Genomic DNA, 25,820 nt, shown 5'->3' with positions numbered 1-25,820 from the left:
GAAAAAAGAAGTAATCAAAGCGGCGACAGCATTTGGCGAGGGAAGGCCCCCGCGAGGAAGTGCGCCGTCCTCCCCCCGCCTTTTGGGGTCGGGCAGGTGGGGGTCCCCGCCAGGTGGTCCGCCGCTGCTCGTTGCTGCGAAAGTATGAGGAAGAAGGACGTGGGGGGAGGACGCCAGGTGCGACGGCTCACGCTGCGCGCGTTGTGTGTGTTGTGCTGTAGGGAGGACCGCGTAGCAGCGGGAGAGGCAAGGTCCGCCACGCGATCCGGGGGCCGCTTGTATCCACCCTCCCCCAATCACCCTCTAGGCTTTCTTTGTACGCATGTGTGTTGCCCTGCTTCCTTCCGCTAGTTGCTTTCTTTTCTCCTCTCTTTACACGCCGTTGTTTTTTATCTTCCGCTCGGTTTGCTCGCGGAAGAAGCATGTGTGCCACGGACAGAACCTTGTGCGTCTACCTGCGGGCGCGTGTTCGTACGCTGCATTGCGGGACACCGGCGTTGCTGCCTCCTCCCCCTCTTTCCTCTCCCCCTTTTAAAGGACTTCGTAGTGGCAGGAGGGGGTCTGTTTGCGGTTTGGATACTACCGGCGAGGACGAGGTAGCGGTCCGATCCGGTGTGTACCGCCCGCTGGGAACCCGGCGGTATCTCGGTCATGCCCCTCGCTCGGCGAGGAGGACATACTTGCGCGGGAAGGAGAACTGTCTGGCTCAGCAGCGAAGCCTCCTCCTGCTGCGAGGACGCCGCGTCTGCGGCATGCCGATCAGTGATGTCACACGGCTGTATACATTTGCACCGTCGCTGGCAGGGGCGTGTTCCGTCTGACGAGTAACTTTCGCAGAACCAGTTCTCTCCTTCCTGTTGTCTCTTTATCCGAGCAAGTAGCAGAAGACGTTGCTACATCCACTTCACACAGGCTGGCTTTCGTGTGTTTCTTTCTCGCACGAGTTGAGCGATGGATGTCTGTTTACGTCTTCCCGAGCGAGCTGCTTCTATGTAGAGGGCACTTGCGCGAGGGTGCTGATCCTCGTTTCAGTCGTTTGTGGAGCGAACTCGGCGTCATTTGTCGTAATCCTGCTCGTCGTCGGCTCCTCCTGGACCTTGTGCTGTTCACAAACGCGACCGAGTGAGTGGGCGCAGTCCGCGAGTCGCGCGCGTGCAGACGCGGCGGGGTGCGATCGTTTCGGACGAGCGGCGACTCCCCTGACCCGTTCTCGGCTCTTCCTGCCAAATGGAGGACGTAACTGAATTAGTTTGTGACGTGCGAAAGCCCCCCGCCTCTAATGTTTTCAAAGTTGTGTTTTTTTTTTATGTTTCGTAACCTTGGCAGTCGCACCGGCAGGAAATGCGCCGGAGGCGTCGTTTACGAGCGAACGAGCTTTTTTTTTTTTTTTTTTTCCGAAGCAGGTTCCAGGCGGCTGGAGAGCAGGACGGGGTGACCTTGCGACGTTGGAAGGGTGGTCATTTGGGCGCTGCCTTGTGTGGGATTCCCCGGCGAGACGGACGGCGGTACGGGATTGGCATCAACAAACGCGAGCGCTTGGCGTTTGTCCGCTTGTTGCACTAACGCTTTCGTCGTGTCTTGTAAACGGTGTTCGTAGCGCACGCGAGTCTCGTAGAAGGGTATGGAACGTACACGGCCCAGCAATATCCAAAAGGAACGCCTACTCCAGCTGCGTTTGCTATAAGCATAAGTGTGACTTCGGACCTTGCTCTTTGCTGCTTGTAGAGTGGCTCTCTTTTCCGGGAATCTGTCTGTTCGTGCTTTCTGAGCCACTGGAATGGCGAAGGCATTTGGAATGCGAATCGGGTGTTCCCATTCATATTGGGCCTACCCTGTACCGACGATAGGGGTTTCATTGCGATGGGAGCGTTGTAGACACAACTTCGTATGACGTGTTGGAAGTTGTAACCGCGATGGTTGTAACACACGTAGTAAACGAAGGCCATATAAAGCGAGATTCGCCTTTGCCGGTTGTTGCAAACTGCCCACTAGAAGTGTTCCTGAAAGGAAAGATACGCTTATAAACATGTATTTGATACTCCGTCACGTTGTGGCACTACACATACTCCGATCGCGTTCACAGTTTTAACCCAAATGTGCGATCGAGTTAAGCGACTGCCCCTGTTAAGTATGTACGGCAGCCGCTCAAGTATGGCAGCACCTCAGCAGTCGTTTCAGTGAAACCAGGGGAAGCTTTCAAGGGGAGGTGTGGCGGGGGGCTTTCATTTTGCTGAATTAACTATCACGTATGGGGTAAAGTTTCACTATTGGTCGCAATAAACAGTTTATAGATATACCGCCTGCTTCTGTATGGTTGCTCACCGTCATTCATGGTGAGGATGGTGATGCGACGTCCACTACGGAGCTCCGTTTCCAGCCGTAGTACCCCGCACCTCCCACCAATATGTTACGGGGATGTTCGGAGTGTAAGGCTATTTACAATGTATATACAAGCAAAGTCAATGAGGTTAAAATGGCTGACTAGTAACAGCACGCAGCAGCCAGCGTCTCGCGATCTTCGTCTTCCTCTCTCTCTTCTTCATCCTTCCGTAACATTATTATTATTATTATTATTATTATTATTATTATTATTATTATTATTATTATTATTATTATTATTCTCAATTTTAATTTTTACAATTATATATGAGAGCTGCAGGAATACCGGTGCTTACCACTGTAGACCAACCAGGGTCTGTTCGCAGGGGGGACATTCGGTAAACGTCAATGCGGAATTTCGGTTTTGGCCGAAGTTTTGGGGGTTGTTTTCATACATACCATTTGGCACACCCGGTTTCACGAGAGAAACAGCTCTCGTGGCTCGAGGTGTCGCCATTCTGCTCCGTGCTTTCCTCCAAGTTCGCGGATGTTCCAGTTGAGCCCAGGGGTGGATCCATTGAAGGTCGTCTATGGGCGCGTATTACGTTAAGCGCGGCTGCCTATGTCGTTTCATGAATGGGCCGAGCAAAGCGGGTCATCTTGGTTACGTGCCAAGGCCGCCTGTTTTTGCAGCTGCCGTCGAGCCGGTGTGTGCGCGGCGTCTCTTTGTTATGCGTGGCGTGTGACATATCTGATTTCGGTGTTTTAAGTTTAGAGCCTGGAAATTGCGTATATTTGGTTGAACGCCTATTTCGACGTGGCTGACGCCGACGTTTGCCGCTATGAGAGACGACTAGCGTTTTTTTGGCGACGCGCCAACTGCGCCGCTACTAAAAACACTTTCCTCTCGTGTATAGCTTGCGTGTCTGGACGGGAGGTGTTTTATACGGATGACGATGTTTTCTGATAAGCTCGGACATTTGGGGCACGTCTGTGGAAAGCGAATAGTCGAGCATTTACGGGTGTGCGCACGCAGATTCCTTTCTTCGGTCTTGAGGGCCTGCCCGATTTGGTTGCCGACTTCATGTTCGTATATCATCCTGGCGCATCAGGCGCACAGCAGAACACAAAGCGAATAGGATGGTCAGTGGCGATAACTATAGTCACTGGTACCGAGGAGCCCATATTTCAGTTTTTCTGTTCGTATCAGTAGTGACGCAGTGTTTCCTCCGTGATTACTCGCAGAGAAGCGTTGTCGGCTCATTGACTAGAAGACCGAAGTTCCGATTACTTTTTTCACGCCGCACGCAACGCTGAGCTGCCCCGAACTAGTCCGGGGAGTGCAGCTGAATCTGGGAGATCAGTATGCTGAATTAGATTGAGCGTGCGTTGCCAACTTGCGGTGATGGCGATCATGCGAATACGAGTCTCCTCGAGTGGTATGTAGCACCTACATACTGCAGCGCTGTGAAAAAGCGCTTGCGCCTATGCAGTTGGGTTGTGCGTGGTCCGACCAGCATATACGGCGCGCTGCATTGTATACGATGTGCGACGCGCGCGCGCTCTGGGAGGCATTCGCTGAAGCTAGCGCGCTCGCTCACGTTAATCTTGGTTTGTAGCCGGCGAGCATGGCCTGGATGTATTCCCACTCTGGTTTGCGTGGGGGTCAGCCTTGCGTCTTTGCGTCGTCCCCCGGCGTGAATAGCGTGCGCGGGGCGAACCGAACGGGCGACTCGCAATGTAGGGCGCCCGTGGAGATACGGGCAGGTCGTCTGGCCGAACGGGTTTCCTTTCTGCTAATTTTTCTTTCTCTTTTCGGATTGCGTTTCATGCATCTTCTCCACAGCACTTCATCTGCGATGCAGACAACCGAGCATGCTGCGCTCGGGACCGCGCAACGCACTGCTACCGTAGCGGTGCAGTACCACCGCCTCTTGAGCCTCCCGCCCCTCATTCCCGGCTGCTCTCGCGTTGGCCGGTGCGCGCTCGCACGGTGCGCGCGGGAGAGCGAAACGTCCTGCCTAGTCTGGCTCTCGGTAGGGGTGGCTGGCCATAGGGGGCAGCGGAGGATGCCTCTTTTGTTTTCTCGCTCGCGTTGCGGGGCTGGCCAACGCTCGGTTCTCTCTTTGATTCTCCGGTGCCTGTCCCCTTTGCTCTTCTCAACCGGAGCGCCGACGAGAGGAGAGCGGCGGCAGGCAGCAGCACCTGCTGCTGTTGCTTCTCCTGTTGGCGTACGTGTACAACGGGTGGATCTCCCCTCCCCGCGGCAGTTACCTGCGTACGCGGGGCGGGTGGAGCGCTGTGGCAGCGGTCGCGTGCGGTCGCTGGCTTCCGTCCGGCTGACCGTGACGGGGACGGCCGGGCCCTTCTCCCTCCGCGTCGTTGTTCTCTCCCGGGTGCGCTTTATCGGCCGCCGCACTGCCCCCGCCAGCGTGCGTGCGTGCCGCTGCACTTGTTGCCGCTCCTGATGTCTTGGCAGTAGTGCTCTTTAGTCGTGCCCCGCATTGCCAAATGTATGACCTGTCCATTCACAGGCCAAACTGGAAGCTCATCACGGCCAGTTTCCTCGACGCTAGGCGAGCCACTTTCATGTATCGCCTGGCGCGAGGGTGCCGCACTGCCGTTGGGCTACAGGCCCTTCACAGCCGTCTCGGCTAGTGGAGTGTGTCCGTTCTGTGGCGCTCGTGAGGACTCGGTTCATGCCTTTACGCAGTGTTTGCTTCCCGCAGCTCTTCTCTGTAGGATTGCTAGTCTTTTTAATCTCCCAGGCATTCCTTATCAGACAGTTCGATTTTTGCACCCTTTGCCTAATCAGGCGGTCAACCAGTTCGTGCTTCTCTTCGCCGAGTGCTCCTACCAAGTTTGGTTGGCACGCCGCGATGCAGTTTTCGGGGGGAGGGCGCCGGGCCTTCACGAAGTGCTTGCGAAAGCACGGAAGGAGGTCTGGTTCCATCTCACCCGGGAGCGGCACCGCTTGGGCGAGAAGTTTCTCGAAGTGTGGGCCCGTCCTGCGGTGATTTTTGATGAGTCAGGTGGAAAGCTATCCATTAAGTTATGATGCATGCTCCTAAGGTCGCTCGACTCGGCCGTGTGCGCCAGTCGATGTACGGGGTTTTGTTTGGTTCAGTGGAACCCAGAGCTGGAACCGGTGGTGGCGCACCCTCATGTGGTCGCGCTGCTCCGCGGACGGCTTTGGTGCTCTCCATGGTTGTATGCCTTGGCGTCTTTTGCGCCGTGGCAGTCCGAGGGTCAGTCAGGCTTGAGTCCTGTTAGACCGACATGGCTGTTTGTGTGTTGAGTGCAGTAACTCTGTGTTGCTGCACCACAACAGCCCCCTTGTCCGGGAAGGACCGTTGGCCCGAACCAAGTCCCCCCACCCAGTCAGCCCGGGTTGAGGGGGAGAACCGGGGTCAATGTATCGGATGATGTGGGGTTGATGAGTGCATGAACGCTCATGGACGCGGCGCCTTCAAAGGTGCCAAGTCCTCTTCCCATCTGACAACGGTTCGTGGCGGCAAGGAAGGGATTTGGAGTAACCGCCTCGTAGAGCTGCTTTAGAGGCGTGCTGCCGCGCACAACAGAGGAGAATGGGGCTTTGTAGTTCTCGCTGCTTGCGGTTCTCGCTGCTTGCGAGGCGAGCATTGGCGTGACGCTTCGAAGACGAGGGGCCTACGAAGAGTCATTGAAATGTTATTTTGTATTATTCACCGCCTTGCACAACGGCTTAACGTCTGCAGGAAATTTAGAATATTCGGATTACCTTTTCGGAAAACACGGTGTTCGTGGACATCAGAGAGACTAGAGAAAAGGAAAGAGAAAAACTGTTGAGATATCAGTGTTGGCGTCCTCCATTCAGGCCGTTCGCTAAAGGAAAGAGGGCCTTGCGGATCCTTTTCATTCTTATGACATGATTTTTTTTTCGTAATTAAGAATGTTCTCTGTGCTTGCTTTGGTTCTATGCTTACAGTACTTGTAGCCATAATTCACATCACAGGGGACTCGTGTTCACAGCTAATCGTTTCCGGCGATATCCTTCTCTCTTCAACTGACGGAACGCGTCCGGCTTCCTTCGGTGCGATGCTTCTGCTGCCCGTGCTGTGTAACTACGGTGTACGAGGACTCCGTGACGTGAGTGCATGCGTGTGGTGCTGTCCGGAAGTCTCCTCGTCCTTAGCCCTTTCCGCTGCCGCGGGTTTGGACAGCCGGCGCGCGCTTATTGTGATATTTGCAATGGTAATCGAATCCGGCTGGAATACAAACAGATCATCTAGCAGCAGGCCGGAAGGCTTCAATAGCTTAGCAATGTGCGTTGTTGGGCGAGTTGGTGTAGTTGGACGGTAGGAAACGAGTACACAAATAACAGCAACGAGCAAGGACGTGGGACAGCTGCACCTGTCCTGTGTGCTTCCTCTTCCCTATTGTTCTTTAGGCACGTTGCTGTAGTCCTGCCTAGAAAAGCGCTGCAGCGGTCAGATACACAGGGTGGCACATTCGCTTATGACATTTCATTCATTCAACACGGTTACTACGTTCCGAAGGTTACATCGCCTATGGCGCGAGTGTAGGCACCCGCATGATAGCGCGGCGTATACATCTCCAGTTGACTGCCCAGGAGCAGTCGCATTGTGACCGCTCTTCAAACGGCCTGGCCTCGATAAATCGTCAATAGACAGTTTTAGTTTAGCGTACGCAACTATAGCGTACGCTAAGCAGTGCACGCTTTCTACAATTATAGTTGGCCGGCGATATCTTCGAATCTCAGATGCCATATGCCGTCGTTGCGGCTATTTCGCGCCTGTAGCGATAGGTGGCGCTGACATCTCGAACGTTTCTTTCGTTAGGCTTCGCCTCGTTCGAAACGAGAAGCGATCTCGAAAAAAACCACGAGGTTATCCATAATACTCTGTCGTCGAAGCTGCCTGAGGCTAAGCGAAAGCCGTTTACACAGTCATTTGCTACGAACGAAGTGCATTTTACAAAAGCAACGCCAAATTCAATTCGAAGTGGGCAGCCGGGACCGCCACCATGTTTCCCGCAAACTCCGCAAACCACGCAAAAACGCTGACGCTAACTCGTTTGAGTTGCGTACGCCCGCTATACCCGCTATTTCGTTTAGCGTTCAGCGCATGCGCAGTGACGACCCGCTATTTTTTAGCGTACGCAATGGTATAGCGTACGCTATACTAAAGCTGTCTAATACCGGGCGTGCGTGTCTTCCCTGTGACAGCGCTCTGCTGCGCTTCGGTAGCCGTCTCCTGGAACGACTGCATTTGTGTGAGTGTGCACGCATATCGCAGTCTTTGCATATCGTGCTACGAAAACTGATAGGTTTGAAGTTTCGCATTTAGCTATAGGCTTTCGTTGTGACGCAGGCATGCGAAATTGCGCACCCTTTAAGACAGACAAACATGCATGCAACTTCGAGCTATGGATATCTTCACTTCTGCTAAATGCATGGGATGTCTTCGAACTGTTGACTTTATTATGTAATTCAGCTTAGCTACGTCTCTTATCGTCTTACGAGACAGCGGGAAACAATGACCGGTGTATACCGAAGGTCGCTCTGTATGTATACGTCACATGGTCTGCTGCCTATAGCGGCAGGTGATTGCGACATGTTACTTCCTAATTCATGTGAACGCTTCCAAAAAGCCTCGGGTCCGCGCCCCTCATGACCTGTCCTTTTTTAGTCGAAGGGCGCATACTTGAAACATGAAAGTGGGAAGCGCATTTGCAGCGTTGTTGTTGCGTGAGCGTTGTTGCTCGTGATAAATTCGTTTGCACGAGCAATGCGCGCTTGTTTCCATTGCAGCGTGCTTGGACGCGACACGCTGTACTTGCGCTTGTGTATGCGCAGAGTCTTTCACGGGTCTTGTGCCAGGTTTTTTTACATCTTACTGCAACGCTGTCGCCGTTTTTGTATCGTTGGAGAACGGACTTCCGTTTAGGGGTAGGAGATATTCCGCTGTCTGGGCCTCTACACTCTGTCTAAACCACTAGATGCATACGCATATGGGCACCATCGTGGTACGTAACATTTTGATCCGTGGTCGCTCGCCACGGACGCTGTCGCATCCTCCTGTGAAACGCGTGCGTGATAGGCTATCGTGGGAGAGAGGATGGCGGGAGAGCGCATTCCGACTGCAAAACGCTGTGGTGGCGGATGTGTGCGCGGCCGCGGGCCGCCACCACAGGGGCGTCCCCATCTTTGGGGAGCGACGGCGGAGAGAACTGCTCGGTGAACTGCGACCTTTGCGTGACCGTGCTGTCTTTTTCTTTTGTTTCCCCCTTTCTCTTTTCTCCAGCGCGCGCTGTGCACCGTCGGGCTCGGAACAACGACCGTCGCGAGACCGTGGCACCACGCGCCGAGCGCGGCGGAGCAAGCGGCTCTCTCTCCCTTTCCTCCTCTTGATCGCGCTAGCTTAGCGTTAGCGGCTGCCGTGGCGACGAACCGTTATTCTCTCCTCTTAATACCCGCCGCTCGCTCTCCTCCCGTTCTTTTACATTTTCCAGCCTTCCTTATTTTCTTCCACTCCCGTGGGGGCAACAGGTCTAAGCGTCAGCTCTACCGCCGGTGCCGGCAATGGCAACAGCCTCCCGTTGCCTTCCCCCGATCAGCCTCTCGCCCACTGCTCTCTTTACTGACGTCGGTTCCGCAGTGCGGTGCTGCGCGGTGAGCTAACGTGCGCTCCGCGCGGCTGCATAGCGCTGAGTGCATTGCGCTCGGCGCCGCGGGCACGCGCACGCAGTTGAGCTGCTTGCTCTCCGACGCAGTGGCGTTGACCCCCGCCTTGCTCCTTGCGCCAATGACGTCTACGGAAGGCCTGCCCGGAGACCAGAACACGCACGCTGAGCGAAGAAGTGAATCGGCAGTGATGGTCTGCGCGGTGTAGCGACTCGGGTGTCCGAGCTGTCACGAAGTTTCCGTGGCTTACGATGTACCAGGTGCCGGGCGATCGAGAGCTCCGGGGCGACGTCCAAGAGATGAGAAAGGGGGTTTACTTACAAATTTACACGGTGACGGTTTGCATGCACGAGTACGAGCACGAGTGGAAGCACGCTCCCACAACACTCAAGATCCAATTTTTAAGCACTTCTCTTTCCCCTTTCTCTCGTCGGGGGAATTCACTGCTGTTCTCCTCTGTCAATAACAATCGTCGAACCGTTCGCAAAATCCGGCACATGACGTCGCACCGTTCCACCGGACTCCGCCTCCAGTGTGGCGCGATTGCCCCCTCATACGTGGCAACGACTTGGCGGACTGGCAACTTGATGTCAACGTCGTTCCCACGGAAGTCCTCGACGTTGGCCACTTTATCAATTAGTGGGCCATTCGTGACGGTCCGCTTGTGAGGGTCAGGTTCAGGTAGAGTAGTCTTCGCGGTAGTTATTGCTTCCGCGAAGGGCGGCGGCGCCTGTTATTGCCTCAAAGTGAGCTCCTTTCCTTGCGTGTCACAGTCTATGTCGGGTCCAATCTAGTCCAGGCCGGTGCTCGTCTCGCCCGCCAGCGTTTATTCTTTTTTTTTTTCTTTTTTGCGGGGGGGGGGGGCGTTCCGTGCCAAACCCACTTTCTGATTATGAGGCACGCCGTAGTGGAGGACTCGGGAAATTTCGACCACCTGGGGTTATTTAACGTGTACCTAAATTTAAGTACACGGGTGTTTTCGCCCCTATCGAAATGCGGCCGCCTTGACCGGGATTCGATCCCGCGACCTTGTGCTCGGCAGTCCAACACCACGGCGGGTTCGCCCGTCAGCTCTCTGGTCCCGAGAAAACGACGATGCAGCGTGAAGGGCCTTTCATAGCTGCACGCTCGCCGGTGAAACATTATTCGCCGGGAAGGGATGCCGGGTACAACAGTGCTACACGCCAATCGTAACAGCGGTCTTTTCTGTAGCACGTCGCCACCCGGCGCAGCGATTGAGTCCTACCCCTCTTTGTCCGGCTCGATTTGCTCCGAGTTAAGGGGCGGCGTTCTTCCGCGTTAATCGCTGGTTGCGCTGCTCGTGTCCACGCTGTTTCCGTTGCTCGCTGCGAGTGTACGCCTTAAACACACACACACACAAAAAGAGAAGTGTGTATAGAAGCGGCCGATCGACACCTTTTATGGTGCTTTTTGATCCCCCATTGGCTAGTCCGTTGCTTTTTGTTCCGCCGAAGCGGGAACCATCGCAGGCGTACGGGTCGTCTGGAAAGCGTTGATCAGGTGGCGTTAGCTGGCGAGGGGATGAGTTTGTTTGTAGTAATGGGTGTGTGTGATTTCGCGAAGCAGCGGTGGGCGTGGTCATTCGAAAAGAAAGAACTGAGCAGTAGCTTGGCAATTACAACTTCCGGGACAAGAGGTTAACCTTGTAGAGGGCCCTGGGAGCCCAAACTCGTTTCAAGCCGAGCTCAACATTCGTGCTACATACATCGCTGAATGACCAACGTCAACATTTGCGAGGGAACGTGTAACTGTCCTTTTACATTAGCATCTGTTGAGGACGAAACATGTGCATGAGTGCCATAAGCTTAATTTTAACGCGACAGCGTTAAGGAGCTCGTGTCGCAGAAAAGCCGGTGTCGGCGGCGTTGGCCGTGAGCGATAAATCCCAGCATGTACTTCATGAATAAAAAACAACTTGCAAGATGGGCTGGGTGGGAATCGAACCAGGGTCTCTGGAGTGTGAGACGGAGACGTTACCACTGAGCCACGAGCTTTTCTTTTCTTTATTGCCGGAAGTTTCACCAAGCTAACAAAAAGGGCATCATTTCTTGAAATAAGGTAAGCGATACATAAATATACACTCACACACATTCAACTTTGTGCGCATGCATATTGTGCGGTCAGTCACATTGTGGCTGGCCATGTCAAGTTTAAAATTCCTTTAATGTGGCGAGGGGCTCAATCCTCGCCAGCCAATCCGGAGGACATTCTTGTTCTTTAATTACATCAATTAACTTGGAAATAGCTTCCCGGAAGAGCAGCCGCGCAGGCCGGCTGTCACCACTGAGCCACGAGTTCGATGCTTCAAAGCGGTACAAAAGCGCCTCTAGTGAACGCGGTGTTTCCTTAGAAACGAGCTGTTTCTAAGGCTCAGGCGTGCGTCGCTTGCTCAGGCGCACATTTCGTTGTCGTGCCGAACGCTGCGTTGCTCGACGCTCACCGCGTCCGATGCGCGGCGCGTAGTCGCTGCGCCGTAGCCCATTGTCTTACACCCCTTGGCGGGTCGACGGGAACGCTGTCGCGTTCCACTCTTGAAGGCGAAGCTTAAGCGTCCTCCAATTTTTTTTCCTTTTAACTTCTATCTCCCCCTCACCCTGCTGTAAGCTTTTTTTTTTTCCCTCACTCAGTCACCCCCCCCTCCCCCGGTCGCCGGACAGTTAACGAAAATAATAGCGAATTCAAGAATGCGTTTTTAAATTGGTTCGATATTACCTGTTCGCGCAAGCCGTCCCAAGAGTCCGCGTAAACGCGAGACAGCTAGTGTGCCTGCGTCCTCTCCTTCCTATTCACTCAACAACAAATAATTATCTGGAGAGCTTCACCGGCGTTGCTGCACTCGCCCAAATTCAATTTGTGTTGCCTTTCTGGCCACCATTGTGAGCTGCCTTTCTCTCTATTACGCAACCCAGCACAGGGGCACCTCGCTAAATTATTTCTTTTTCTTTTTAATGCGCGTTTTGCGAAATGATCCGCCGTTTAGACATCGCTCCTCCGCGAAAGCCGTCATAAATGCTCTATGAATCCCGTAGCTTATATACTAGCCTCCGTTAGCGCGGTCACGACCGTCGACTGTTAGGCGACGTTATTTTACGACATCCGCGGTAACGATTAAGCGAAACCAAATTAGTGCCGTCCCCGTTCGCACGGGTCCCATTTGTGCACGACGGCGAATATCTATACTGTGGGGCGTTCTTGCGGGGCATAACTTTTGTCGCCGCTCGTCACCTATCGACCCGGCCACGGTACTCGCGTAGCGACATTGCGCAAGTATTCGTGGCCCGCCGGAAGGGGAAATTGCGGCTGTTAGCTACGTCGGCGTCGTGGCTGGATATAGGGGAGCACGGATTAAGTTCGGCCACCAGTGACTGATTGCGTTCGAAATTCGTCCGCGCTACGTATGGTCCGCATATGTAGCCCGGGCGCTCGCGCATGGTACCATGCCGCTGTTGTGTGTGACTGCGACAGGCGTGAATCTGCGGGGCTTTTGCAGCTTCATTGCCTAGACTAAAAATCTCCGAGGCCCGCTTGTGTGTGTGCGTGTATGTATATGTGCCCGCGGAGCCTTTCTCACGCTCCTCTTGTACTTTCGGGCGCGAACTGCCTGCAGTTTATCGTTCGCTCTATGACGACACGAGCGGCGGGTTCTTCGCGAGGAAGAATGCGTCGCCTCGCAATACCTCGGAGCGGAGGGCGCCGTGGCGCATAGCGGCTGCCGCATTTGTAGCTCCCCGCTCGCCTTCCATTTTGTTTTCCGTTTCCCACGTATGTGTTGGATTCTTGTACGATTCCACGCTTTTCCGGGGCTATTACGGCACTGCGGAGAAGGAGGGCACTGGAGAGCCCACTCCTATAATGGCGCGGCGGTATATCTGCTATCTTGCGCGCGCGGGACATCGCTTTGTGTGCCTTCTACGCTTGAGGCGGTGTCCCGCGCAGATTTGATGGAGCCCCGGCCGTCTTATAGCCTGCGAGCCATTCGAGGGCCCTTTATGTGCTCAGCCCGGCGGTGTTTACGGCTTTCGTGGGGCGCTGTTGCGCGCGCTTTCTCGCTGGCGTTTCGCGCCAAGGGCGAGCGCGTGCAGTGAAGCCGCGTCGGAACGACGAAGGAGTGCGGTGTGCTGACGAGCAAGAATCGCGTGACTGTGGCATTTATGCCCTCCCTTTGATGACGCGCGCGTTAATTGGTCGATTGGTCGGAAAATTGGATTTGCTCGGCGGTACGGTGACCGCCGCGGCAAAATGCTGCTCTGCGCGGTCGTCGCCGGGCACGCCCCTGAAGCTCCCGGCGGGCGCTCGGTGACGCCGCATTGGCCGGCCTGGGGTCGCACTCGCGATTTGTCACTTGCGGCGACGCTGTCGCTTCTGGCGTGCCTTGACGCCAGCGCTGCGACTCTCACGAGCGACGGGCGGTCCTTTGTATACGAAGTGCGAGCCGTACTCGACGTGAAAATAACGCTGATCCGCTGCGTGTCTTACATTTTGTCGCGTCCGCTAGGAAGAAGAAAACGTGGGTAGGGTTAAGGTCATCATCATCATTACCATAGAGGGCGCGCACCCGAGGATACCTGCCGCAGTGTCCCGAAAGGCAAGAACTCTTTTATAACACGACGACGCTGTAAAAAACAAGTTGACCTAAACTCCCTTGAACGCGGGCTGCCTATGTGGCAGTGGCGTGCTGCTGAGCATGAGGTCGCAGATTCCGTACCTTATTGCAGCAGCCTCGTTCCAATGAGGGCGTAATAAATAAATTTAAAAAAAACGCTTGTGTATCGTGATGCCCAGGAAGTGAAAATTAATCCGGAGCTCTCCACTGCGACGTTCCTCATAACCTCCTGCACATGTCTTTAAAGGGCCCCTCACCAGGCCACATAGAAAATTTCGGTTATACGCTGGAAGTTGTTACGTGCCCTCTAGGGAGCGTTTTGTCGCTAAATTTTTCTAATTGGTTTAGTGATAGCCGAGATAGGAATATATTTCAATGCCGCGAACCCATGATTTAATAATAATAATATTTGGGGTTTTACGTGCCAAAACCACTTTCTGATTATGAGGCACGCCGTAGTGGAGGACTCCGGAAATTTTGACCACCTGGGGTTCTTTAACGTGCACCTAAATCTAAGCACACGGGTGTTTTCGCATTTCGCCCCCATCGAAATGCGGCCGCCGTGGCCGGGATTCGATCCCGCGACCTCGTGCTCAGCAGCCCAACACCATAGCCACTGAGCAACCACGGCGGGTAACCCATAATTTCAAGAGGCGAACATCACCGCCAACACAGACACTGTCTCCACTTGCCCCCGTCTAGCCTCCGCAAGCGAAATTCCTTCCCGGCGTTCTCCCAAACCGGAGCTGGAGGATCGCGTGACGTCACGGGCACCGCCTTTTTTCGCTTTTTTGCTGAGCGACGTACTTCCGCTGATGGTCTTGCGCGCGACCTCTGTTGCGCTTGTCTCGTTTCGCGCTCTGTGCACGAGAACATCTGACTAGCGGTGTAGGTCAGTGCTACGCGAACACCGAGTCAAATACAAGCGGATCACAGAGCATGATCGCGCGCTGGAACACGGTAGTAAACGAAATAGTTTCGTTGTCCGCGCGCGCGACTGAACGACGTGGGAACAAGCGGACTAAACGGAAGTACATCTCTCTTGCTACGGTACGAAGTAAAACAAAAGCAGGCAGGAATTAGGTTTGTGTGTTTTATCATTTCTCTGAACATTACTTCGTCTACTCAAGCAACAGATTGCACAAATAACAGACGTTGCCTTGAATAATTCTCGGAAGTCACTTGTCACTATGAGCGACGTCACAACACACACACACACATATGCGTAGGCGCATATACGCGGTGCGTATATGCGCAACAGACATGATCGTTAGCGCAGCGCACAGTGTATGCACTGCTCTTGTCAGCTCAAAATGGCCAGACCTCATGAGGGCCCCTTTAAAGCGCCTATCATCAGGCCACATAGCAATTTTTGATTATATGCTGGAGGTAAATTACGTGACCTTTGAGGAGCGTTCTACCGCGAGAATTTTACAAATCAGTTCATAATAGATTACTAGCCTAGCAGAAATATTTCAGTGCCACGAACCCATGATGTTAAGTCAGCGCCACCGCCCAGCACACACACTCTCTCTCTCCACTTGCCACCGTCTAGCCTCCGCAAGCGAAATTCCTTCCCTGCGCTCTCCCGTGCCGGATTATCGCGTGACGCATACGTCACGTGCCCGCCTTTTTTTCTGCTGACGTTCTTGTGCGCGACCTTTTACAATTTTGCGCGCTGTGCACGAGAACATCTGCCTACCGGTGCTACAAGAACTGAGGCTGACGCGAGCGGATCACAGAGGAGGATCACGCGATATAGAACACGGTAGAAAATGACGTAGTTTCGCTGTCTGCGCACTGTTAAGAACGGCTCAGCTGAGGTGCAAGTTTTGCCAGCCAGTTGCGACGGCGGCGGCAACTTTTCTTGGAACACCACTGTTACGCTCTAGCCTCGTCGCCGTTGTGACTGAATGCGATCGGCGGACCAACTATTGTTACTGAGCCGCAAACGCCGCCCTGGTCTGCCGCGAGCGGGGGAGTGCTCGCGGGAACGTAGTTCGAGGCTCCTACCCACGCGCCGTCCAAGACGCAAGACAATGGGCACCCGGCCGCGCTGCGGGGGTCAGCTCGGGGAATAAAAGGCACCTTTTCTGACACAAGCCCCGAGTTCTTCGAAGTCCGTCTGATGTCTGCTCCGGACCGTGAACCTGTGCGAAAGTGTGTGTGTGTAAGCCGTCCCGCAGAGAGGCGGCTTGTTTACGATGATTGGTCGGCCGTTTCCGTCACCTGGGTATCGGGGGAGGACCGTATGTTTATAAACCGCTGTTGTGCGGCTGCTCAGTGCACTTTCTCAAGCAGTCATGTTAGACTGATGTACTTTCTCTCGCAGTCATGCTAGACTGATGAACTGCATGTAGATACTGTAAATAAACCCATATTCCTCGTTCTCGATGAGAAGCAGTCCTTCCCTTCATCAACGTCCTCAGCGTGGATAAGTTGGACGACGGCATGGGCCAGCTACCTTCTAATTCATGCCGGACTCCAATCATGACAACGAGTTACGAACGGTGGGATTAATAATAATAATAATAATAATAATAATACATTCGGTTTGTAGGTTTTACTATTTCTTTAAGCTTTAATTCGTCTATTGAAGCAGCAGATTAAACAAATAACTGATGTTGCCTTGGATAATTCTCGAAGTGATGTGTCACTATGAGCGACGTCGCAGTACTGCCATGTACATAGGCGCACTTGCGCGATATGCGAGGGCGAATCATGAAGTCTTTGCCCCTATTTTTTAAAGTCAAATTACGACTCTAAATGTGAAGTCAGCCTATCTATTCCCAGCGGTGTACGTTTCTTGGACCGGCCCGACCTTATCTGCCAGTAGCTCCGCGGCGCGGCACTGCTGTCAATTGTTGAAGATGGCGGTTGTGCTTCACACAACCACGGCCTACGAGCAACGAAGTGCCATTCGTTTTCTGTGGAGCAAGGGACGAACGCCCATTGAGGCTCGCAGGGAAATGTATCCCACGTATGGGGAAGGGTGTCTCGATTTGAGAAGTATGAGGTGGTGGTGTTGAGTTCGCAAAAGGCCGTAAAGACTTGCATGACAATGAGCGTTTGGGGAGGCCGTGTGCGTAACTCACTGACGACAGAGGCATCTCAAATTTAGTGCTGCGATGGGACAAATGTCTGAACCGGTGTGGCGACTATGTGGAAACATGGCGTAAGGTACGTAGAATAGTGCGTATATTTGTAATTACCCGTATGTACCTTATTTTGGGTATACTAAAAAATAGAGGCAAGGAGTAGAAATGCAGACGGCGTTTGGTTTGAAATTTAAGCTATTTGTGCGGCGCGTAGGGATGTAATACTTAGCAGACACGATCGTTAGCGCGCATTGTATGCACTGCGCTTGTCAGCTCAAGATGGCCAGACCTGGTGAGGGGCCCTTTAACTTACGCTAAAGCAACGTAACCCAGCGCAGTCGTGACTTAAACCGCATTGCTAGTGTGGTCGGAAGCGCACTTTGCACGCAAGCTGTATCTCCGTGGCACGCGGTGGTCGTTCGTTGCTAACTTGCAAGTGACTTGTTATATAGTCGCGTAGTCGGCGCTCAGGTCCGCGCGCTCTAATCATTTACTAAGCGACTTTTGCCGCACGCTGTCGCATCGTCGTTCACTCGTCGCCGACTCGCTTGTGTGATGGCCCTAATTATCGCTGCTGCCGAATTCACTGATAAAGAAAAAGAAATCGTCCTTAAGGTGGCACTCTGGCAACACTTGTGCGCTCGTCTCTTTCATGTAGTGCGACGTCGGCTTATATATCTTCGGCACCGTATATGTCTTCGTTATCTTGGCCTATCGAATATGGCACGTACCCGCGTGCCTGCGGCGGAGCATTGACCAGCAGTATTTCGTTTTAAGAATAGCACTGCTTTAATTTTTTTTCTCTATATAGAGGAGCTTGGAGGGACAATCTAATTTTGGACTCAGTCCACAGGAAAGGGCTTTAGTTTCCTAACCGATTGAATTAAGAAATATAATCAGCTGCGACCGTGTAAGTTTCCCTCTCTCTATCTCTCAGGATAGACCAACATTGACGTCCGAGATGGAAATATCAACAGGTAGTAGGAATAAAAATTTGGAGGATGCTTAAGCTTCGCCTTTAAGAGTGGAAATCGATAGCCTTCAGAGATCCCTGACTGCATCTCACGCTTCCCGGCAACTGTAGCTTACGTAACCGTAATGTTTGCCGGGAAACGCTGCCGGCGAAGGCTATGCACGAAGGCGAGCTTTCCGATAGAAACGCGGCCCCTTGCGTGGGCCGCAATGCGGTGGAGGCGAGCGCCATCTGGAGGTGTTGCAAGCAACTGGACGCGCCGCTCTGTGGCCTCTGAGATTTGCGCGTGCCGGTGCGCGCAAATCTCGGATGCCGTGGCCGATGTATGAATGGTAGACACGCTGGAAAAGGGGTTTGTATTTGATTCTAAAACTGGTACAGCGCGACGTGGAAAAAAAGAAACAAGCCGGCTCGGCTTGTTTCTTCCTTTCTATGTTGCGCTGTACCAGTTTAGAATGCACTACCAACTCGCCCAATCCTCAACCCTATAGTGAACTTCATTTGTGCTTGAGTTTCCAACTTCCCTCGGGCTTCACCGCTGCATCTAAACCATCGATACCCCCTTGGTGTCTTATCAGCCCCACAGTACATCTCAGTGTACCAGGAATCGGAAAAAAGTCTGAACTGTCGTCGCCTGTCCTCAAACAACTGTCTCTGCTTCTTCTGCACGAGAGGTACGCGGACAGTGAACACATTTATACTGATGGTTCCACAAACATCCAGTGTTCGTCCGGTGCTGTGGTTGTCCCAGCAAAAGCTATTACCATCAGCTTCAGGACTGACCACCCGACAACATCGACATCTGCTGAACTAGCTGCTCTTCGCGCTGCACTCCGTTTCGTCAGTCGGGAGCCACCTCGACAATGGTCCATCTTCAGCGACTCAAAGGCAGCCCTACAATCTGTACTATCAGCTCTGCGTCGCGGGCCATTCGAACGTCGTATTCGATATTAGATGCCTACTCCATACATCACAGGAGAAAGGACACCACGTGACGTTTCAGTGGCTGCCAAGTCACTGCGGCGTCACTGGAAACGAAGACGCCGATAATGCAGCTCGGGCAGCTCTTGCAGACGCACAAGAAGAGGCCATACCGCTTTCACGATCCGACGCAGCTAGCAGACTTCGAGTGCTTGCACAGGAGATGACGCTCTCTTCATGGTGCACACCAAACAGCCAGACCAACCAGAGCAACCGTCAATACCACCTGCCCTCTTTGATGCATCTCTATATGCCAACTGGACTCCGCCGAAGCGAGGCGACTCTGCTTTATCGCTTATGGTTAGGGGTGGCTTTCACGAAATCTTACTCATTCCGCATTGGAATGGCCGACAATGCTCTCTGCAATGCCTGTCTTTGCGAGGAGACGCTGCAACACATTCTGTGCGACTGTCCTGAATATGATGTTCAGCGACAGTCCCTGGCATCCGTTCTCGCGCACCTTGACACTAGACCATTGTCCCTCGACACGATTTTCACATGCCGCCGACAGAAGACATCGCAGGTGAAGGCGACAAAGGGACTACTTCAGTTTTTGAAAGAGACGGGATTGGACAAGCGGCTATGACAGTGTTATCACGTACAATGCCAGATTGATAGACTCTACCGGACGATGTTTGTGTGCTGTGCTATGTGCTCTCTCTCTCCCCCTTCCCCATCTTTCATCGCACCCATCCCTCTCCCATGTGTAGGGTAGCAAGCCGGTTACGCTAAACTGGTTAACCTCCCTGCCTTTCCTTCTCTACTTTTTCCTTCCTTCCTTTTCCTTCCTTGAGTTTCCCCGTAACAGAATTATGTTTTCTCGCATATTCAAATCACAATCCGACGCTATCATGTCTGTAGGTTGTGTGTAAGTCGTACGTTACGATTTCTCTGGCGTATTTTACTTTGAGAAATTCAGTTAGCTTAGGAACTTTTTTTTTGCGCTAGACGGACGGTCTGCGTGGTTGGCTATGGATGGTTGGGTTTGCATGGTTCGGCGTGATTTCTTTTTTTTTTTTTTCGCCGACACGACTGTTGACGCCGGTCGCCGACGCCGGATTTTCTGACACGGGGACGTTAACGCTTTCGCGTTAAATGTGGTGGCTGTTTGATGGAGGACAACGTCCGAAAAGCGACCATGCGTGCAGGGAAACCGAAAGTGGCTCGACACTCGCTCGGAGTATATTTTGCGGCGATGCGCTTGCAGAAGTAGTTTCGCCCCGTACCTTCGAGTATAAGAGGACGAGCACCCTTCTCAGTCTCGGAAGTGAACAGCAGTTTACGATAGGTAGCGAGGCACTCGAAGTGGTAAGGGAATGCGTCTACTTGGGACAGGTAGTGACCGCGGATCCGGATCATGAGACTGAAATAATCCGAAGAATAAGAATGGGCTGGGGTGCGTTTGGCAGGCATTCTCAGATCATGAACAGCAGGTTGCCATTATCCCTCAAGAGAAAAGTGTATAACAGCTGTGTCTTACCAGTACTCACGTACGGGGCAGAAACCTGGAGGCTTACGAAAAGGGTTCTACTTAAATTGAGGACGACGCAACGAGCTATGGAAAGAAGAATGATGGGTGTAACGTTAAGGGATAAGAAAACAGCAGATTGGGTGAGGGAACAAACGCGAGTTAATGACATCTTAGTTGAAATCAAGAAAAAGAAATGAGCTTGGCCAGGACATGTAATGAGGCGGGAAGATAACTGATGGTCATTGAGGGTTACTGACTGGATTCCAAGGGAAGGGAAGCGTAGCAGGGGCGGCAGAAAGTTAGGTGGGCGGATGAGATTAAGAAGTTTGCAGGGACAACATGGCCACAACTGGTACATGACCGGGGTAGTTGGAGAAATATGGGAGAGGCCTTTGCCCTGCAGTGGGCGTAACCAGACTGATGATGATGATGATGATGATGATGATGATGATGATGATGACCCTTCTCTGAAACCTCGCGGAGGGCTGTAGTAGAGCAGAATCTCGAAATTCTGGCTGCTGAGTTGCACAGGCTAAAAGCGCTACTGTGTAACGTACATAGACATACAAACTTCTCTCGGAAGCCTTGAGGCCTTACGGTGCTTGCAGTGGACATTACATGCATTGGAGGCGTCACGGATCGCAGATGATCGACGTCGTACTAATTTCTTTACGCCTTACTCACCCCCCTCCCCATTTCGAAATTTAATCCATTCCCCGCCGCCTTTCTAAATGGGGTTGAGTCAGAGGCTTTTAAATATACTTGCGCTTGCCCTTCTGTCTTTGCGAAGACTCTGGCAGGGTATCAGCGTGTACACGCGTGACACAATCAGGAAGCAATGTCAAACCGCGGGAAATGCTGTACTATGAATTTCGTGGATTCACAGATTTTCGGTGCCTTCATTTTGTTTCGCGTCGGCGTGCATGTCATGTCCTTCGCTCTTAAAAGGAAAAAAAGAAAAAAAAAACGGTCGTAGTAGTTATTACCTGGTTTCACACCATTTGCTACCTTACTATAACTGCAATTGGTAATGATAGAGTTAGTAACAATAGTAACTAAACAAGGTAGCCAGTGTTACCTAATCGGTCTTAGCTCTAAATTCCAGATGCAGTTAGCACCACCTGACACAAATATACTCGCCTCTGCTGCATATATCGGACCAACTGTGGCGTATCACAGAGTGGGTCCGATATGTGTGTTATAAAATAGGAACTTCGAATTCGGTTGTGCCAAATACCTTCTGAGTTGGTAGCTGAGACCCTTTTGTAACAGCGACTACGTTCTTTAGTCAGTACTGTTGCTAGCTCTATCATTGCAAACAGCAGTTATACCAAGGTAGATACAAATAGTGGGATACTAGGTAGGTACAACTACGACTTTTGAGAGTGTGTACGCTGCGTATAGCGAACGTCCAGCTGTGTGCGCAACGGAATGGCTCCTTCGCAGCCTCGGAGTTAATTAAGGTACGACTCGTTATCGTTCCTCAAGTCACAAATGTAGGGAGGTCATGGCTATATACAGGGGGTGGGGGGAAATGCACTTGCGCGTGGCTGTACAGCCGTGCGTGAGCGCGCGCGCGCGCTTCGAGGCGAGCAGCATTTCGGGTCTTGCGCGTGCGTGTTCCACCCGTCCGTGCGCGTGTATCACATACATACATGCATGCGCACACGAGGCGGGAACCCGCACGATGCCGCGTTTTGTTTCGCAACCGCCGAGGCTTCGCTCCCTTCGAGGACGCCGGGACCGGACGGGGCACGCGGACGCGCGCGCTCAGAAGCGCGAGCAGCCGTGGCCCGCCGCCGCGAAAGGACCTTCTCCGGACCCGTACGCAGGAGAGCACCTGCCGTCGACACCGCCCCTCCACGATCGGCTTGCGCGTCTCCGCCACGGTGTAGCTGCGTGCGCGTGTGCTGCGGCGCACGAGAGCGGCGGCAGGCATGCGCGATGGCTCCGGTGCCGCCGAAGACGAGGACGGCGATGACGACGACGCGGACACGAGGCGGCGACGTCGTGCCGGACGTCGCCCTGGAAGGCGCCGCCGGCGCGGTGACCGGCGCCGCAAGGACCAGGAGGAACTGTGGCAGCTCCTGGCGGAGGCGTTCTTTCGCTCCTCGGCGTCTAGCTCCCTGTCTTCGTCCACGTCGAGCCTGAGTGAGTCGTCCGCGTCAGGAGAACCACGCCGTCGTGTGCCGGGGTGCTCGGAAGACGCGTTGGAAGAGCAAGAAGCCTTTCGTTCTCTTTTTGGTGCCTCATTTGAAAGTCCTTAATCTGTCTATCGGCTACGAGAGAAATGGCGCTCACACGTAAGGGCTCAGTTGTGATACCCTCCCCGTTTCGTCTTCGATCCGTCGCGTGTACCGAGGGCAGACGCTCGTGTGAGCGGAGTGCGATAACGCGATCATGTAGCTGTGCATTTGGTGCACGTTAAGGAACCACGATGGTCAAAATTCATCCTGGGCTACTCACTGTAGCGGCTATGATAGCTCAGTTGTTGCTTCGGGATGGTAAACTGATGTTTGAAATGTGTCAGAGCGCGGGCATAACTGATGGTGACGTAGTAGCTCATCCGGACCTGCATATATGCAGTGTGCACGGCACGTTCAATTCCATTACATATGTGGGTCACACCGCATTTGAGATTTGATGCGAGCCGTGTGTCGTGCATGTTAACTGTTTTCATCCTGGCAGTTATGTGTAACTTCTCGCAGCTCGGTGTATGTCTGTATGCGCACATTTGCGTCCAGGCTTTGACGTTTCAGAAAGTAATGGCCATGCTTTGGGCTGCTTACTTAGACGTTTGGGAAGTGGCTGCCTTGATTCTTCTCCACTTTCGCTGCTGCTGTTGTATATAGATGCGAAGACACGAGGTTCTTACGCTAATTCATGTGTGGCTATATACGAATAGTTGTGTTTAGCCGTCTTGCGCCTTGGTCGTCTCTACACTACTCGAACGTCTGTGTCCTTTCAGCTTTCAGAGTGCTCGCACTCGTAGCTTGGCAAAGTAGGTGTCATTAGCGTAAGAGCTTCTCTGTAAACAAACAAGCAAGCAAGTGAGCGAGCAAACACAAAACGAAAACAGAACAAGAATAAACTCCAATGCATTATCGCTGATAGACGGAACTCGCGCGTACGTTCCTTGCGAAAGCTGCTCCGACTTTTTTCATTCTTCTCAAAGAATGATGCGTTTTTGTGTATTGTGCCTGCGCAAACCCGGCCTCTGCCTGCCGTTAGTTGTATTGATTTGGAATGGCTTGCTTCTCCGTTTCAGCGTGCCGTCACGCGAAGCGCGGCTTCTTGTTTGACGTCACTGCTATAGTGTAACCGCGTGCATGGCGACGGGCTCGCTTGAGGATATATGGCGCCTGTGACGCAGGCGTGTCGGGAGCAGAGGCGGGCGCCGAGTTCGACGAATTGCGCGCGCTTGGTTGCCATCCATGTGTGCTTTTCAGCATGGTCATCTTTTTTTTTTATTGCGGTTTGTTTCGTTGTCACGCTCGACAGCAAAGCGTGACGTCGCTGCGGTGGTTGTCGCAGGAGGAGGGCGACGACACGCACGCCGTATGTCCGAAAGTGTTCATGTGATGTCCGCTCTCGTGGAAGATTACAGCTACGGCCCTTCTGACAATACTGTTTAAGGCGAGAGCCTTATATGCCCCATGGAGCGGAAAATCCGCCGAAGAGCGTCCGGCGCTAACATCCGATGGCAAGAAAACCCACGTGACCAAGTGATGACGTCGCGTTCCCCGCGCTGGACCAGCTGCGGCTCGCACTTCGTAATCCCACGGTGAACAGCCACAGCGTTGGACAGACGCCACAGCCCAAACCTAAAGAAATGACTTTACCCGATTCAAAAAATGAGTTGATCCAAGTTCAAAACCGGCCTGACTTTCTCCCAAAATCGACTTGGCCCATCCCTAAATTTGGGTAGCCCACACCCAAACAATTGATTTTGCCCAATTCGAGCACATGACCAAGTGAAGAGTATCGCGCGGAAGAGTCGTACTGCTTTCGCATTCAGTGCACGTGAGGAGACGAGTGCCTCATTTCTCAGAACGTGACCTCCGAATTCGCGGGTGCGATTTCGGAGGGCACGTTCGCAGAGGCCACGGAGCAGCGCGCCCAGTTCCTCGCAACACAGGTTTTACCCGCCGTGGTTGCTCAGTGGCTATGGTGTTGGGCTACTGAGCACGAGGTCGCGGGATCGAATCCCGGCCGCGGCGGCCGCATTTCGATGGGGGCGAAATGCGAAAACACCCGTGTACTTAGATTTAGCTGCACTTTAAAGAACCCCAGGTGGTCGAAATTTTCGGAGTCCCCCACTACGGCGTGCCTCATAATCAGAAAGTGGTTTTTGGCACGTTAAACTTCATAATTTAATTTTTTTAAACACAGGTTTTGTTGCTAGATTGTTAGGGGGAAATCTGGCGCTGCGATCGTTCAGGCACCGTGGGAATCATGGGCTTTGCATGGATTTTAATTTCTACATGGATTCGTTGAGGAAGCGCAGTGCAGCTTCTTTTATCGTTCTTTCGTGGTTCACGTTGTGTTCCGTCCTGGTGCCAAACACGTTCGCGTTTACAAGAAATTTTTTTTTCATTTATTCGCAGTGCTAAATAAACCAAGACACTCTCTGCTGTGATGGGTGTCGCTAAGTCTAGATGTTCGGTAGCACTCATTATGCATGATTATTCTTTCGTATTGTAAACGGCTACCTTTGTACTATTTTGAAAACTGTCGATTGAATGGCGATGTGGAACTTTCTTTTTTTGCCATACTATGTTTGTGCAATGATAAATGATCATTAAGGAGGTAAATGTAAAAATACGCAAATGGCCGTTAGAAGCCAGTAGAACGATGTTTGGGTCGTTTGTTTTCTGTTTTGTTTTTTTCGGTACCGCGTGTGTCGGAAGAGCTATCCACTCGCTACTAAGCGGGCGGTGTTAACGGGGAGCGCATGTCACATCTTCACCGCCAGCGACCGTGTAGCGGGCGGAAGGTATATCGCTCGTCGTCGTCGACAGCGTAGGTAGGAGTGCAAAACCCTGTCGGATCGATACAACCCGCTTTGGCGGGCGGAAAGTTCGAGCTCCGGAGCTTGTTATTCGGGAAAGCTGGCTAACAAGTGTGTTGCCGGCCTGTCGACTTTGCGCTGGCTGCACGCTAGGCGTTGTTCTCGGTACAGCAGCAGCTGCGAGGGAGTACACGCAGCCGCGAACTTGTTAATCGGGAAAGGTGTCTCCCTGGGTTAGTGCCGCTGACGTTAACAGCGGCTTATTTACTCTTCGAGTAAATAAGCCGCTGTTAACGTCAGCGGCTTCGGCATCAGCGGCAACGAGGTGGAAGAGAGCCTTGCTTTTATTTATTTATTTATTTATTTATTTATTTATTTGTCTTTGTAAGCGAGCAGCTTTGTTGGGCGCATCAGACCAGTTTTCTTTCCTTGTATCTAACCTTTTCTGCCTTGAACAATCCCGAGGTCGGCGCATTCTAGCATTGGGCCCGGAGCGCATCTTTGGCACGACAGAGAAGCATGCGTGCGATCGTAGGCCATACTGTGCTGGAAAACGGCAGGTTCGCGCCCACGGTCGTTCACGCATTTCTTTGTAGCACTGTAGGCGGACTTCACCAAATTTTGTGGTATATCTAACAGAAAACTCGAGGTGTAGGTA

At 52.8% G+C, this 25,820-nt stretch overlaps 1 protein-coding gene across 11 annotated transcripts in view; it reads left to right on the top strand.

Annotated features, from left to right (window-relative positions):
- LOC142579306 (protein scribble homolog) overlaps positions 1–25,820 on the top strand; it is a 180,594-nt gene that overhangs the window by 31,408 nt on the left and 123,366 nt on the right. Inside the window, exon 1 of one of the 11 annotated variants that reach the window (XM_075689363.1) lies at positions 21,995–22,302. The exons of the other annotated variants lie outside the window; for them this stretch is intronic. Within the exon in view, the coding sequence (XP_075545478.1) occupies positions 22,089–22,302 (214 nt within the window). The 5' untranslated portion in view covers positions 21,995–22,088. Of the gene's footprint in view, positions 1–21,994; positions 22,303–25,820 lie in introns of those variants that run through there. 11 annotated transcript variants of the gene reach the window in all.

This window comes from Dermacentor variabilis, chromosome 4, assembly GCF_050947875.1.
Source record: "Dermacentor variabilis isolate Ectoservices chromosome 4, ASM5094787v1, whole genome shotgun sequence".
In the NCBI taxonomy this organism is placed as follows: Eukaryota; Metazoa; Arthropoda; class Arachnida; order Ixodida; family Ixodidae; genus Dermacentor; species Dermacentor variabilis.
This window is presented reverse-complemented; position numbering and strand designations above follow the sequence as displayed.